The sequence below is a fragment of the Mirounga angustirostris genome, unplaced genomic scaffold (genome assembly GCF_029215605.1).
Source record: "Mirounga angustirostris isolate CCGP_5_RB_7025 unplaced genomic scaffold, mMirAng1.0.hap1 SCAF_4, whole genome shotgun sequence".
Taxonomy (NCBI): domain Eukaryota; kingdom Metazoa; phylum Chordata; class Mammalia; order Carnivora; family Phocidae; genus Mirounga; species Mirounga angustirostris.
The window spans coordinates 38,277,719-38,293,970 of NW_026991712.1; the positions used below are offsets into that span (position 1 = coordinate 38,277,719).

Sequence of the window (16,252 nt, forward strand, 5' to 3'; positions counted from 1 at the left end):
TTGAATGTTTGATAGAATTTACCTATTAAACAGTTTGGGCTTGGTAATTTTCTTTGGGGAAAAATTGTAAACTCCTGATTCGATTTCTTTCATGGTAGCAGGAACATTCAGATCTTCTAGTTTTTCCTTCAGTCGGTTTTAGTCATTTACATTGTTGTGGAATTTGCACACTTCATCGTAATTTTCACATTTGTAGGCATTTTTTCAATCTCTTGAATCTGTGCCTTTTCATCTAATATGGTTTATTTGGGCTTCTGGGTGTTTTTGTTTTAATCAGTCTTGCCCACAAGCTTATCAATTTTACTAATCTTTGTACAGAATTGTTTGGGGCTCTGTTGATCCTTTCTAGGATTATCATTATCATTAATTTCTGCTGTTACATTTAATATTTTCTCCAGCTCATTTATAAACCACCTCTTTCTACTTTTACTATCAAGACTCTTACTTGTGACAGAAACCCAACTCAAACTAGTATAAGTGGAAAGAAAGGAATTCATCAGGCTTGTATAGCAGAGAAGTCCAGAGTACAGCTGGCTTTATTTACCCACGTGCACTCCAGAAACTTCCTGGCTCCCCGTCGCTTAGGGGAAGTAGCTGCAGGCCCAGACATACAGACCCCTAAGGCCCTAACCCCAGCACTAAGACATTTTCTGGTATCTCTGGTGGGAGCTTCCCAGAGAGGGCTCTGACTGGTCCAGCTCAGGTTAGGGGCCCATTCTTAAACCAATCACTGTGGCCAAGAAATTAGACACTCAGGCCAGGTTGGGTCTGAGGGGCATAGTTATAAATAGGTCATGGCTTCAAATTCAAACCCTAGAATAAAAGAGCTGGAAATAAAATGCTGGTACCCAAGTTGATCAACTTGTCAGTGGCTGGGTTGGGATGTTGAGTCTTCTCTCCACACTGAAGGAGAATCACTAGATTTTGTGAAAAAGAACATTTATTTCATGTTAGTCTTTCAAACATACAGAAATGGCAATCTCTTCAAAGTGTGTTATCACTAAATGATCATGAAGTATCTAAAAGGAGTCACCCATCTTTCCATGCTATTTTCAGATTCCTTACCTTTCACAGAGGGTGTAATTTAAAGAATACTTTTCTTACGGAAGGACGCGATGAGTCAAAAGTAATTTGTATCTTTCTGTAATAAAAATTCAGATAGAAAATACACCACAAAGAACTTTCACTTTATTTCTAATAACATATTCAATCAGAATTGTAAATATTGAACCAGCAGTACAAAATAATTCTATAAGAATTTTGGCCATATTTTCCTCTACAGCCAATTAATATTCAGTTCTGAGGAAATTATCAAGATTATATAAGAATAAAGACCATTGGTCATCAACAAATATTTACCGAGTGCCAAATTTATACTAGGCTCAGTAGGGCGTCTTCCCTGCCCACTAAAGAGCTTACAGTCTTTTCTCTAACATTTGGTTAGCAGTTAGTATTAAAAGTAATTCCAAATAAAATATTAAGTCTCAGTGTTTTTCCCTAAGATACCAAAAAATTATTTATCATAAATTGTGGTCAGCTAAGTGCTAATATACTTGGGCACAGCTTCTCTCCCTATAGCACTAATCAATATTTACCAACATAGCAAGGATTGTTGGAACATTCTCTAAAACCTGTTATCCCCCATAGAGTCCAATGAGGAAAACCCAGAAATGCTGCACTCAGCCGTTCAATAGACTTAAAGCTCTATTAACAGTTGAACTTTGGCTAACTTTGTAACACTAAAAGGAAAAAGAAGCCCTCCCAACCAGTTATGTGTAACATTTAGATTTCATCTCTTAAAGTTTATATTTTCTGATTTCTACCATGAACATGTATTCGTTTCATACTAAGAAAAAAGTGATTATTTTAATAATAAATCCTTCCTTGTAATTATCACCTAAATGATCACTATGTCACATTCAAGTACCTAGACAATGCCAGTGTTTTTACCTAAAACACTTTTTTAACAAAACTTGAATATCCAGAACACATGAAGCACGTCTGTACTGATCCACTAAATACCTACTATCTATAGTTTAAATAAATTGTTAGTATGTCCCCTCACTGAACTGTTGGGAGTGTGGTGAAGGTCAGAAAAGTCACCTTGTGACTTGTCACCTTGTGGGCCTTGTGACTTCTTACTTGGCACTGGGGCTGAAACTCCTCCCAACCCAAAGCCCCTCTCCAACAGTTCAGCTGCCATAGAAAGTGTCTGTTCTTGTCCTTGAATAATTCTTTTTAAGTGTTTGGAATCAGGGTTGCATAAATCAACTCAATATAATATGCATTACTTTTTTCATAAATTTATATAATAGCACGAATGATATTTTGCTAGTTACTTTTATTAAGAAAATTTTGAGAACCACCTATATTCTACAAGAAGAAAAAATGAGGCAGATTTCAAACCAAAGTTAACATCCCTATGTTTGTCAACTATACTTCAATTTTAAAAAAATTAGTATCGCTAACTGGTTTCTCAGAACTCTTTTTGTGGAAACTGGTGAGGCTTGCTGATCTCTCTCCCCAGTAGTGGGTAGAAAGAGCATGTTTAGTCATGTTGATATAGCACATTATTAAACTGAAGGGGTACCCTTCTTCTACCTTCAAAAGGCATTAAAGCCTGCCTTTGATGTCTGGAGACTTCTTTCATTAGCCACAGAAATAATGATACAGGTGTGAAGTTACAATAGCTCATATACTGCCTAATAAATTTGCTGAGTGGTATTACTGAAATAAAGCTAATGGCCTCCAATTTGATTCTACATGGATTAGTAATCCCAGGGAGTTCCCTAGCTTTTGTTGATAGTAACAACTGAAAAGAGAAATCCCATCCCTGTGAGATGCTCTCTAGGATTACACTGATTCTGTTTCTGTAATTAAAACCTTGCGAGTATAACCAAATGCTCATTAACTTTATAAACTCTGAGGAAGAGAGGAGCTGACAGAGTTTTAGATTAAATGATATCTTGTGAGCAAATGCTTTCGACTTTTCAGACACAGCCATGCCTGGCTATTTGGTGTGGGGAGAGAAAAAGAAGAGGATCATTCTCCCTTTACCTTACAAATGTGGGTGAGCTAATGAATGGCTTTATGATGTCCACATTGCTGGCATTTGTGAAACAATTCACAACTGGTCACCAAATCATCTTTATAAAAATGAGATGTTTGTAATGTTAGGTGCTCTAATAAGCTTTTGTAGTTTCCTAAAGAGCACAGATACAAACCCTATCAAGGTTATTTGGCCATGACTATCCAATGCTCTTGGATTAGTTAAATGTGGAAAAAACATTTCCTTTTAAAGCCATTCTTATTCTTAATTCAAGGCCAAGTGTGGAACAAAGCATTTAAGAGGGATATGGGTGTTTTGACTGCTCCAAGCTAGGTTAGGAGTTCTTGCTCCAAAATTAAAATGGAAAAGGCAGCAAGATCACAGGTTGACCACATACTCCTGTCCTGTGGGTCCCCCGGGGGACTGGCTACACGGCACTTCTGGCCAAGAGTTCCGGAGTCAGACTGTGAGTTTCTTCGCTTTCCAACTGGCACCCTCTGTTGGTAAATGCAAACATTCACTCCCTACTGGGGTTGCTAGCTGGCAAATCATTTGTTCACCATTTCCCTCCCACTTATTTGTAGAAAACACTGAAATGATCTTAGTAGAACACAAACGGGGCTACAATCCTGGGACTATATATAGCATCCCAGGATGAGAGAATCCACCCCCAATGATAGTTTCTCTATTAATTCATTACAAACAGCTCAAGGCTTTTGTCCAACTTCTGTGTTTTGAATCTGGGGCAAAACTGATTATCTCTGCTCAGAGTGAGCACTTCGAAACAGAACGCACAGTTTCACCAAACTGTGCACCAAAATCCTTGGCAATTTTGGAAGAATTTTTAAAAAGTAACTTTCAGTGGTGCATCATTTTAACATTAATGAAATATTATAAATGGTTTTTAAATTCTAATTTCTTAGCTTCTTTCTGCTTCTAGAGCCTAACATTAAACCACAGTAAATTAAAAACAAACAACAAAACCAAAAACAGGACCCAAGGAATAAACTTCACATAGGCAACTAATCTAGGTGTTTTGTTTGTTTTTAGAGAGAGAGAGCATGCACAGAGCACGTGCAGGGGTGGGGTGGGGAGGGGCAGGGGGAGAGGGAGAGAGAGAGACTCTTAAGCAGACTCTAAGCTCAGCATCTAGAGCCCCAAGCAGGGCTCAATCTTACAATCCTGAGATCATGACCTGAGCCAAAATCAAGAGTAGGACACTGAACCGACTGAGCCACCCAGGCGCCTCACTAATCTAGGTTTTAATTCTTATTGTTTGTTGCCTCTGAAATACATTTAAAAGTCAATTTATTTTTTTTAAAAGATTTTATTTATTTATTTGAGAGAGAGAGACACAGCGAGAGCAGGAACACAAGTAGGGGAAGTGGGAGAGGGAGAAGCAGGCTTCCTGCTGAGCAGGGAGCCCGATGTGGGGCTCGATCCCAGGACCCTGAGCTCATGACCTGAGCTGAAAGCAGAGGCTTAACGACTGAGCCACCCAGGCGCCCCAAAAGTCAATTTATTTAAAATATGTTTAATGTCAGTCAAAAGGATAACACCAATTGAAACCCATCACGTAAGTGCAAAATCAACAGCTAATTCAAAATGGCACAGGGAAAATGTATAGCCTTTCAGTATAGAAACGCCTGATCTTGCAGTAGCACCAGAGATTGCATTCCTTTGACAAGGATTTTGTTAACACATTTAACACATCATGATAAATAAGAGTCTACGGCAGTAGACAGATTCAAGGTGAGAAAGTAACTAGATGGACACACTTTCCAAGGTTCCTACCAGCTTTAAATTCCGCAACAGGAAAGAAACACTAGGTATAGTTTGCCCTGACACTGTTGTTCATTCTTATCCCATTGTAATTATAACTGTGTAACCTTACCATCATGAGCTCCCTAAAATGTGCTAACTCTTTTCTCCAACCACCTATATCTAAGGTTTATACCTTCTTTTTAGGGTCTCATTTTCTAAACTGAATAGACCTATTACCACAATGAAGAAAACACCCTCACCCTCCGGGGATCCTATACCCTACTTGTTATTGGCTGTGGCAGCTGTAAGCTTGAATGTATTACTATTCTTTTTTTTTTTTTTAAAGATTTTATTTATTTATTTGACAGAGAGAGACATAGTGAGAGCAGGAACACCAGCAGGGGGAGTGGGAGAGGGAGAAGCAGGCTTCCCGCAGAGCAGAGAGCCCGATGTGGGGCTCGATCCCAGGACCCTGGGATCATGACCTGAGCCGAAGGCAGACGCTTAACGACTGAGCCACCCAGGCGCCCCAAATGTATTACTATTCTAAGTGCCTAAGAAAACTGTTTATAGCTTAGTGGTTTTATGGAACAATGTAATCAAGAACATGATAACCACACTCTTCGTATAAAATACGTAGACACTGAAAGATAAGATCTGTACCCACACACTTCACTCTATTTTTCTCTGTTACAACACAATGTCCATTCATCCTTCTACAACCATGCCAATCTATGTGGCCGCTGAAAGATCCACAGCTTCCCCTGTTTCTTCTTCTTTTGTTCCAGGCCCTTCACTTCCTTTGTCATTCTCCATCTCTGCTTCAACCTTTTCTCCTGTCTCACCTGGAAAAGTAAGCAAAGGAGACATTAGGAGATGCTCATTTGGCATTAACAATAAAGTACCCGACAGCTGGTTTCCAATGGGGCAGTTCCTGCTCTCTACGTCTAATTAGTAAGTTTCTCTGGTGGGGTCAAGAAAGGCAATTGCCCTGATTCTCTCAGATCCTCTGAATGGCCGATGTCACTTAACATCTCCTATCTTGGCATCCCCCTACATAAAATCAGGCTGCAGAATTACCCAAGAAATGAGAGCAGAACATATTATAAATACAAAGTTCCGTTTATATTTAAATGAAAAGGTGGTCTAGGCATGCCCAGAAACCTATTTTGTTGGGCCATGATGGTGTTTAAAGAAAACAACCATTAAACATTTAAAGACTGCAAACATTTAAAAATCTGAAAAAATAAATAAATAAAAGTTTGGACGTTGTAGACACAAATCTGTCTCCCTAAGAAGTCAGTATGGGCAACATTGGCCCCCATGTTCATGGACGGAGCCAAGAAGCAGCTGCCTCTTTTGATAGGATGGTGTACCTGTTCACTACAGTCCCCAGGACTCCCCAAGACATAACATGTGCCCTTCACTTGACTCACTATCATTATTCTAGGCCCTAACGACTTGAGTTTGCCAACCTAGTGCAACAAATACATGCTTTTACTTGCTCCTCCCTTGTTATTCCTGGAGCACTTTTATACACCTTCATTAAAACACTTACCTCAATAGATTGTGGTAATTTGTTTAAATTCTGGCTTCTTCCCACCAGACTGTGAGCCCCTGGAGAACAGGGCCTATCTCTTATTCCTACACCCCCTCCCCCGCCGCCCCCCGCACTTGGCGTATGATTGGCATTCAAAAACTGCTGTGGTCATAAATGAATTAAACAGATGGATGAATGCTTGACTTAATTTACTATAGTATGAAGCTAAAATTTACCAAAATGTAAATCATGCCCCAGAAGAAATGTTATTTTTTTAAATTATAACTCCAATAAAGAACAGTATAGATACCATTTTTTATGCTGGTAAAGTACATTTTAAAAACACATAGGCCAAAAAGTAATACATTGTCTCTAAGTCTTCTTATAGAGACAAGAAGCCAGTGGGAGGACAGAAGCAGACCGACAGTAATTTTTTTCCTAGGATACATTGGCGAAGATGAAAATTGCCCTGTAAGATCCCTTAGCTGGGTATTCTTTCATTAGAAGGTGAGTTCCTCCATTAGCCACCTATTCATCTCTACTTTGGATCCTCATACCATACATGGGGCCTGATGAAAAGTGAACTTGGAAAAATTCAGAACTTTTAACACGTTGCCTTCAACAACCAATTGTATTCAACAATGACAACTCCAGGTTAAAAATTTTGGACACAGACTATGCTTTAGAAAATTTTTGCTGGATTGCTTCTCAGCCATTTGGCTAAGATCAAGTGTAGAAAATTTCTTCTGGAAAGCCAAGCCAAAAGCCTGTTTTCCAGGTATGGAAGCCTTTTTGGTTTGGGTCAAATGAAGTCCAACCACCTGAAATAGAGATCCCCAGGGATGATTTCTTATGCAGCACATCTAAACAACCAGCATAACTTTTACCTTCAATGTGTTGGTCCTCTTCATTAGTGTGATTTTTCCTGACCATTTCGGTATTTGCTCCTATTTCTAGAATTCCTGCTGGATGCTCCATGCTTCCAACTATTATTCCTTCAGGTTGAATCTGCTCCATGCTTCCGGGACCTTCAGGAGTTTTATGGAGCAAATAATTGTTTACAGCTGTTCCCACAAACTGACTTCCTTCCAATACTTCCAGTGTTTCATTCTCTTTGGGAATGGTTTCGAGAGGTTGGGACTCCTCATCTTCTCCCAATGTTTCTTGAAGTTGCCACTCTTCAGCTGTTTCCACAAACTGACTTCCTTCCAATACTTCTGGAGATTCATTCTCCTTGGGAACTGTTTCTGGGAGTTGGGTCTGTTCACCCTTTCCCATGGCTTCTTGAGGTTGTGGCTTTCTAGCTGCTTCCAGAGGAGGGATTTTCTCAGCTGTTCCTAGAGGTTTCATCTCTCTGGCAGTTTGTGGATTCTCACTACCGTCCACTGCTCCCGGAGAGTCCCTCTCTCCTGTGGTCCTCAAAGGCTGGTACTTGGTGTCTGTTTCTACAGATTCAGTCTCAGCATTTCCTTTTAAATGCTGAGCCTCTGTCATTGCTCCCATGTCTTTCTTCTTTTCTCCTGTACCTGGAGCATCATCTTCACCACCTGGCTGAGGCGGCCCAGACTCCTCAGGTCTGTCTATAGGCTGAGTCTCCTCTGTGGATCCTGGTGGATCTGCAGCATCGTTTGCTGGGGGCTGTTCATGGAGGGATTTAACACCATTAGCTGTAGACACTGCTGAAATCTTGAGCTTCTCGAGGGGGGAAGGACTTTCCTTTTGTACCTTGCCATAAAGAGTAGATCCTTTTCCTAGTGTACGTGGTTTGGGTTGGGCAAAGCAGGACTCACTTTCTTCTATGGTTGAAAAAAGTACATATTTAAAGTTACTTGTTGATCATTCATTTGAAAAAGAGAAAGAAAAAAAATCAAATTATTGGTTAGTTTCTAGCCTGAGAAAGAATATCACCATCAAGAAATAGATTTAGGCACGCCTGGGTGGCTCAGTCGGTTAAGCATCCAACTCTTGGGTTCGGCTCATATTATGGTCTTGGATTGTGGGATAGAACCCCATGTCGGGCTCCGTGCTCAGTGTGGAGTCTGCTTGACATTCTCTGTCTCACCCTCTCCCTCTGTCCCCCCATAAATAAATAAATAAATAAATAAATAAATAAATAAATAAATAAATAAAATCTTCTAAAAAAAAAAGTAGATTTAACATTCAAGAAAGCCCTGTGTACAATTGAGTAAAGAAAGGCCGTACCATGACCCTAAGACACCCTAAGTCATACTTCTGTAGTGTCTTCAGCTCAAACACCTTATCTTAAGCGTTAAGGTCCTCCCCAAACCACAGTATTTTCTTGTTTGCTCCTCAGACACCTTCTCACAGTTCCTGCCCCATTTTCTAAGTAAGTACATTGCACTTTGGTTTCTCCTATTATTTCCCCTTCTTGCCCTTTCTCCTCCTTAGCCCCAGTGGAAGATTTCAGAAGAAGTGTGGTTTTGGGCTGCTAGAGAAGTCTTACTTTTTCCTGAAGCAGAAATGGCCCTCGGTGAAATGACAGTCCCCCATGGCAGAGAAGCTCCACTAGGTGAAGACCAACATGTGTGGGAAGGAAAGTACAGGGAGAGCTCAGCCTGGGTTTCATTTCACTGGGGCGGGGGGCGGGAGGGCAGGGGGCAGAAATCAAGAAAGAGTTGGGAACCATGCATTTTAATTCTGACTCTTCCTCCAGCTGTGTGACCTTGAAGACTTAGCTCCTAAGTATCTCGTCTGTAAAACGACAGTGCCGCTCTCTCTGCTACCTGTCTCCGAGCTGCACGAGGCATCACATTAGACAGTGAACATGAGAGTGCCCTAGACAGTTTAAGACAAGCCACTGAGCAACATGATTCTACTCTTTAAGCATACATGTCAGGAAAAAGCTTTAGGGCAAAGTATATCATCTCAGTATTCTTTATAATAGGAAGAGCTGGCAAACTAAAGTCTAATAATTTGGGGAAAAGATACATGTTCTGCTGGATAGAATATTCTCGTACCATGAAAAAAGATGATTATGAAGACCATGTGCTAATATAAGAACATAATTATGATAGAAGTTAAAATATCAGCACGCACAGTTGGGTTAATCGAATGAAATGATGCATATAAAATGAGTATTGGCACAAGGTCTGCCGTGCAGCTAAGTGCTCAGTAAGTCAGTCTCCATTTTATGATTACAGCAATGTTGATCACTGGAAGGGAAAGAGGGAGGAAGAGAAAGACAATCACAAACAGAGGGTGAAAATAACTGGAAGAAAATAAACCAACATGTTAAAATGGGCCTCTAGGTGATATACTTCTATCCTTTTGTCCCTGAAGATTGTTTCTCTTTTCGTTTTTTTTTTTTTAATTCCTTTTCCCTAAGTTACCCCCACCCCAGTTATATATGTGTATATACATCTTGCTTATCAGATGTAAGATGCTCAACTAATACTCGGATCTCCTCACCCATCTCCCCTTCCCTAGGGGCAAGGATCTTAATTCATTTAGCTGTTTTGGAGGGATATTTTTCTTCTGTATCTCTAAGCAAATTGTTACCTCATGCTCTCTTAGTTGGGGCATTTCAGTTCACTCCCGCTATGAAAAATAAAGACTTGGGCTCCTTCTTCTCCCACCTCTGTCACCCTCCACCCTTTCCCTTTACACATTCACATTTCCTTTCAATTCAGCAATTGTATATTAGCAATCATTGAAAATAGGAATTGTGTTGTAATTTGGATAAATCAATATCCAGGTACATATCCCTAGAACGAACGAATATGTCTGCTAGGAGGAACTGAGCCAAACAGTAAGCTATTACTTTGTGTAAATTATTTTTCGTTTCTCCCTGAGTTAATAATTGTCATAGTTCTTCACTTCCTTAGTTTGTGTATTATCATTAATACACTTCCAACTGCTTCTATTTATTTAAAGACTTTATTTATTTATTTGAGAGAGAGTGAGTGAGAGAGAGCATGAGAGGGTTGGGTCAGAGGGAGAAGCAGATTCCCCGCTGAGCAGGGAGCCCAACGTGGGGCTCGATCCCAGGACCCTGGGATCATGACCTGAGCCAAAGGCAGACACTTAACCGACTGAGCCACCTAGGCGCCCCTGTTTCTCTTTTTAATACATTTGTTCACATCAAATCATTTCCCACCCTGCCTCTGGGTATTGGGTTTGAAGCCCTGGGTGGAGAGTAATTCAAGCTGAGGCTTGGAGCGCAGTTTGGGAAGGACTGGGGGAGATTCTGGGCTCTGGCGGTGGGCCCTGGGGGTCATATGTCAGAACAGGGAGGAGGGCTATCTTTTGGCTCTCCCTCAGGCCTCATCATGAATGAAGTTTTCAGATTAGTAGCACTTTAGGCAACTTAACAAATGTGATTTCTCAGGCCTATAAAGAAACTCATTATGACAATTCATTTAGATCACACAAGGGATGTTTTGGTGATGGTCGCCTTAGGGAATTAACAAGGAAATGTGTTAATATACTAATCACAGATGTCTGCCAAATTATATTTGCTGGTAAAATAGTTATTACAGTGATTAGTACTGTCAGCTAAATGAGATGAATGCCTTTCATCCAGCTGTGGCAGCTGTGGGTACATTCCAAAGGCATCACTCTTCTAGAGCAGAAAGCGGTGGGGGATGTGACAACACACCCAAAACAAAGTCACTCAATTTTATATTTTGAAAGACATATTATGCTATCGGACTAAGTCAAGGTTTTTTCTCCAAAACCAAAAGCTTTGTGAAAAGTTATTTATCCACAAAGAGTGTCACAAGTGATCTATCAATTTTTGCCACATAACTAGAACATTCATGACTGTGATCACAGTGTCAGTTTTCATTCTTAGGTACTTTTCCTAATCTTACGGATAAACTTGAAGTAGGCAAATGTCCTCAACATATAATATTCTTATAATACAACCTGAAAATTGTCAACCAAACTGGGAAATATTACAGAAGAATGTCACGGTCTCTAATATTTTCCTAAGGTAGCCCAAAGGAGATAAAACATCTTAAAAATGATCACCAAATATTAACTATAGAGAATAAACTGATGATTACTGGAGGGGATGGGGGGGGGATGGGTTAAACAGGTGATGGGTATTGAGGAGGGCACTTGTTGGGATGAGCATGAGTGTTGTATGTAAGTGATGAATCACTGAATTCCACACCTTAAACTAATATTGCACTGTATGTTAACTAGCTGGAATTTAATAACTTAGAGGAAAAAGGAAATCAATAAAATGATCACCAAAAATAAAGGAGAGAGAGAGAGAGAGAGAATGCTCTCAGGGTATCTCTGAGATTTATCTAAATAAATAAATAAATAAATAAATAAATAAATAAATAAATAAATAAAATCTTCTAAAAAAAAAAGTAGATTTAACATTCAAGAAAGCCCTGTGTACAATTGAGTAAAGAAAGGCCGTATCAATGTATTTATATTGATTAACTGTGTTCTGCTTGAATTTTGAAATGACTGTATTTTGGAGGTCATAGTTCTTAACTAATAGCCAAAAGTTCTTTCTCTTATGTGAAAGAAGAGGGTAATCTGTTCTAAAAGAGAGGACAGAGATCATATGACCTTGAAAACAACACCCATAATATAGTGCATCTGAGTCCCGATTCCTGCACTCACTAGCCTGATGACGGCTCTTTGCGCCTCAGTTTCCCTGTAAAGCGGGAACAGTCTTAGCAGAGTTGCTGTGAGGATTCCATGTGTCATCTTGCTAGTGGAAAGCACTAGCTCAGTGACTGGCACCACCAAGTGACAATCACGTTAGCCATCACTGGCATTAGACCTCACTTGATGGCACTAGCAGGAAAGAGATGATGGTGGACAAACAGAAAAATAAAGCAATCATTCATTCCGATACCGGTACCCTTCTCTAAGCTTATTCAGAAATAAAGAGAGATCGGAGTAAATAAATGAAAAGTTTGAAAACAAATGGTAGTTTCAAACCACTGAAGTCTTCAGTCACCACAAACACTTCCCTTCAGGCACTAGATTTCTATCCTTCAGAAGATTTTTATCCCCAGCTGCTGAGGCAACTACAATTTCTGGATTTGTTTAACCCCCCTCCTCTTCAGCTGGACCAGTGCATTCCAGACTGTTCTGACATTGGATGTGAATCCTGATTCCACCATTTATTCGATGGTGCGATCTGGACAAGTCCTAACCCCTCTAGACCTCAGTTTCCTTATCTGCAAAATGGGGATATGACAGTTGCCTTTCAGGCCTCTTCAGAGAACTGACTGAGGTGATAATGTGCGTAGGTCCCCAACACGGTGTGTGACGTGCGCAGGTGCTCGGTACCTGCTCGGTAAGCTGGGGGCAGCAACAGCCCTGCGGGAGCAGATTTCCCACTACACAGGGTGTCCTGTCGAGGGCCGAGGGAGGACTGAACTCCAGCCTTTGTGCACCTGCAAGGCTGCGTGTGTCAGGGCTGGGGAGGGCACCTTTCTCCAATTTCACCAAGGTCCTTTATGGCCTCCTGGTGGCCCTGCCAATAAATTATAGCTAACTTAGCAACAGAAAAAATGAACTGCAACATTAAGGAGCTTGGATAAACAGTCCCCTAAACACTAGAAAGTTGTCAACGTTGACCTACAAAATCATTTTGTTACCACGGTAAGTTTTAAAACATGATTATTGATCAATAATGGGATAGTACTCACAATATCAGGCATGACCTGACGGGCATTAATGAAGCCCACTGAGCTTTTATATAAATAAATATCTTTCATTCTGTTTGTTGGCTTTGACTTCACTTATTCACCGATTTCAAGTCTTCAAGTGCCTACTAGATGCCGCTTCTGAGCTGAGCAGAGCTCACAGCAGTTGAGCAGGAAGATCTGGTCCCTGGTATCCTCCAGTTTACTGTCTGCAGGGAGATTCAAATACTAGCTACTTCCCTCATTAAGTACAACGTGGTACCTATGCCTTCCCTCTCACCCAACAATCTCAACCTGCTCTGCCCACGTGGTTTTGTGAATCCCAGACATTCCTCCTTGAGGCAGAAGAAGGTATTACATCATTTCTTCTAGCACGCTAACTTGAAAAGCAGTGAGATCTTCTGTCCACACACAGGAGACATTCTATGCCTAATCTGTATTATTATGTAATAAATATTGTGGAGGGATGCATTGTTTCCACATCCAAAGTTGTTTAAAGATGTGTCTGTTTTCTGAACCCTACATTTTATCAAATCATACACTGCTCTGGGCCTAATCCTTTGGTGCTCATTATCTCTCTTGGTTCTGTTGTAAGCTGATCCATGCACAAATTTATTTTGACAGCTGAACTAACAGAATCCTTGTTGTAAGCACCGTTGTGATAGGCACACAAAGAAATGAAATACTAGGCAACATTACAGAAGGGATTAGAACGAGAGCTAACATACCTGAAATTCACATTATGATGGAAGCTTTTCAACTCAGTTCATCACCCTAATCAGAAATGAAAAGTTTCCTACCCAGCAAGGAGAAAAACTTGAGGTCAGTATTTCCTATCCCATGGCTGCGACATATTAGGCATCCCAAAGACCCCACTGGCCTGTTTGCTGGGTTTTCTAGAGAATCGGTGAGAAAGGGGCACCCTGGTATTCTCCCTTGCTGCCACCATTTCTAGGTTCTTTAGCTTTGGAGCTTTGGGAACCAAGATGCAGCAGGTGTCAGCCCCCAGGGAAGAGTCTACTCATCTTCTCCTTTTCTTATTTTGCTTTGTCCTCAATTTCATCATATCATTTATCCAACAAATATCTGTGGAGCTACCAGTGGTGCTGCTCTAGATGTTTTTGCCCTTTTCTCTCCACCAAAGTGTCTACAAACACTCTCCTCGTGTGCTCATCCTCAAGGGTGCGTTCTGTCACTCGGCAGATGTTAACAGGGCATTCATTTTGAAGAGAGGTGAACTTAAGCAAAACCCCATGTAACTGAAGTAGGAAACCATGGCCAAAAAGTCCTAAAGAGGGTAAATAAAAATCGGACAAGCCCTCTTTTTAACAGAACTTTCTGTGTTGACATATCTAAAATTAGTTTTGACCATCTCAGAGTATATTCGATCAAATTTGAAGGTAAACCTAATGTTGAGGTTTAACTATAGAGAAACAAGAACATGACGTTGGAGAGACACTTCTGGAACACTTGACGAGCCCACGTGGAGATGTAGGGCCTGTAGAGGGGAAAGGCTGATATTTAAGAGCTACAGAGCCAAGTAATGACAAATTATCACCTCCTGCAGAAATATTGTTCCAATTTCATTTCCTTTGGGTTTTTTTTTTTTTTTTGATTCCTAGAAGAGAAACTCTTATTTCAAAGAAGCTGTTGCATAAAACATCACTTTTGAAATTATCAACAGTATTCACCACGAAGAAAAGACAGTTTCATTGACTGATGCTCATTACTGGCACATGGGGATCCAGCATTTGGGCAGATATCTAGTCTGCAAAATCAAGGGCATCTCCATGAACAAGGAAGGAGAGAGAAAGTGAAGATCATGTCTCTGACATGCCCACGTTATGACACTTGACCAACCTCAACAGATCTCACCCACCCTGCTTCTCTAGGAAGAACAACAGTGGCTAATGTTTATTAGGGCATTTTGCCTCATGTTTTTTGTGGATTTTCTCATGCAATCTTCCTAAAAACTCTACAAGGTAGTCCGTTATTATCCCCATTACACAGCGGAGGAAATTCTGGCACAGACAGATCATGAACCTTCAGCTAGGAGCAGTGCACTGCTCGTGAGTGGCAGAACTCAGAGTCAAGCCCAGCGAAGTCTGATTCCACCTGGAAGATTTAGGTGCTTTCACGCACATTGTGGGCCCAGAACCTGCAGCATCAGCAGCACCCAGGAGTTATTTTTTTGCTTGTTTATGTATTTGTTGACTCTCAGGTCCCACCCCAGATCCCACTGAACCAAAATCTGTATTTGGACAAGATCCCCATGTGGTTAGGGTGTCCACGGCCGTACTCTGGGGTCACCCAGGCAGGAAGGAGCTAGCTAGGAAAGACAAAAGTGGATGATGAACACACAGAACTGTTGGGTGTGGTGTCCCTCACTTTCCACAGGCACTGCTGCTCATCCTCAGACATTGGGTATGGTCTCCATCCTCAGGCTCGCATGTCATAGTCAGCACTAGAGATGAGGTGAGTATGCTGACTTAGCAATGGATCAAGGGCCCGGGCTGGTCTAAGAGAGCTCCACACTGGAGAGGGAGATTTTTCTCAAGCTTCCTTCATTTCACAGAACTGGCTGGGTTTGCTAAGCCTCCTCCTCAGCGAGGTCCAGAAAAAGAAGTCTTCTGATTTCTCCTCTGAACTTAAGGTTAATACGTGTTCTACCTTGCACTCTAAGAGCTGCAAGAAAGTGGCCACACCAATGTGAGCTGGCTGTTCTCCTAGCTCAGCCATGGTGCCTATGCTTGACTCAGTAAGGGTGCAGGGTATGAAGGCCCATGGCCAGGAGCAGGTGCCTGTGCTTGAGAAGGGGAGTATTCCTATGAGCAGTTAGCAAATTTGGGACTGGGATCGAATACTTAAATTTTACAACAGAGCAGTCATATTCACAAGGGATATGTGGGTGGTCAGTGCCCCCCTGAGCCCCTAGTACCAGAAGAGCAGTGGCAGACTGAGTAGGACCCCAAGGCTTTCAGCTAACCACTGCTACTACTCTTAGGTTAGGGATCCACATTCAATTCAGATGACTTTGCCTCCATTGTGAGGAAACAGTACAGATGGCACTGAGGGAAGTGAGGGATTTTCTTTTCCAGAATGAAAAGCCACTTGTCTTCCCCTGACAGTCCTAAGCACCTGGGAGGCCAGCATGGGGTTCTGGCATAGACATTTGAAAATTGAATTGAATGAGCTTCTTCATAAAGCAGGGCATAAGAAAAAGCTTTGATCTAGGAAGAGGCAGTTTTGACCAAGAAT

General features: G+C 41.1%; 1 protein-coding gene across 1 annotated transcript; it reads right to left on the reverse strand.

Annotated features, from left to right (window-relative positions):
* Nucleotides 1-1,178: 1,178 nt before the first annotated feature.
* ERICH5 (glutamate rich 5) lies at nt 1,179-15,733 on the reverse strand. The gene is made up of 4 exons (XM_064587443.1): nt 15,665-15,733; nt 14,330-14,417; nt 7,241-8,149; nt 1,179-5,658 (listed from the first exon to the last, which is right to left on the reverse strand). Exons 1-4 carry the CDS (start codon nt 15,731-15,733, stop codon nt 5,546-5,548), a joined length of 1,179 nt encoding a protein of 392 aa, XP_064443513.1. The 3' UTR covers nt 1,179-5,545.
* Nucleotides 15,734-16,252: the final 519 nt, after the last annotated feature.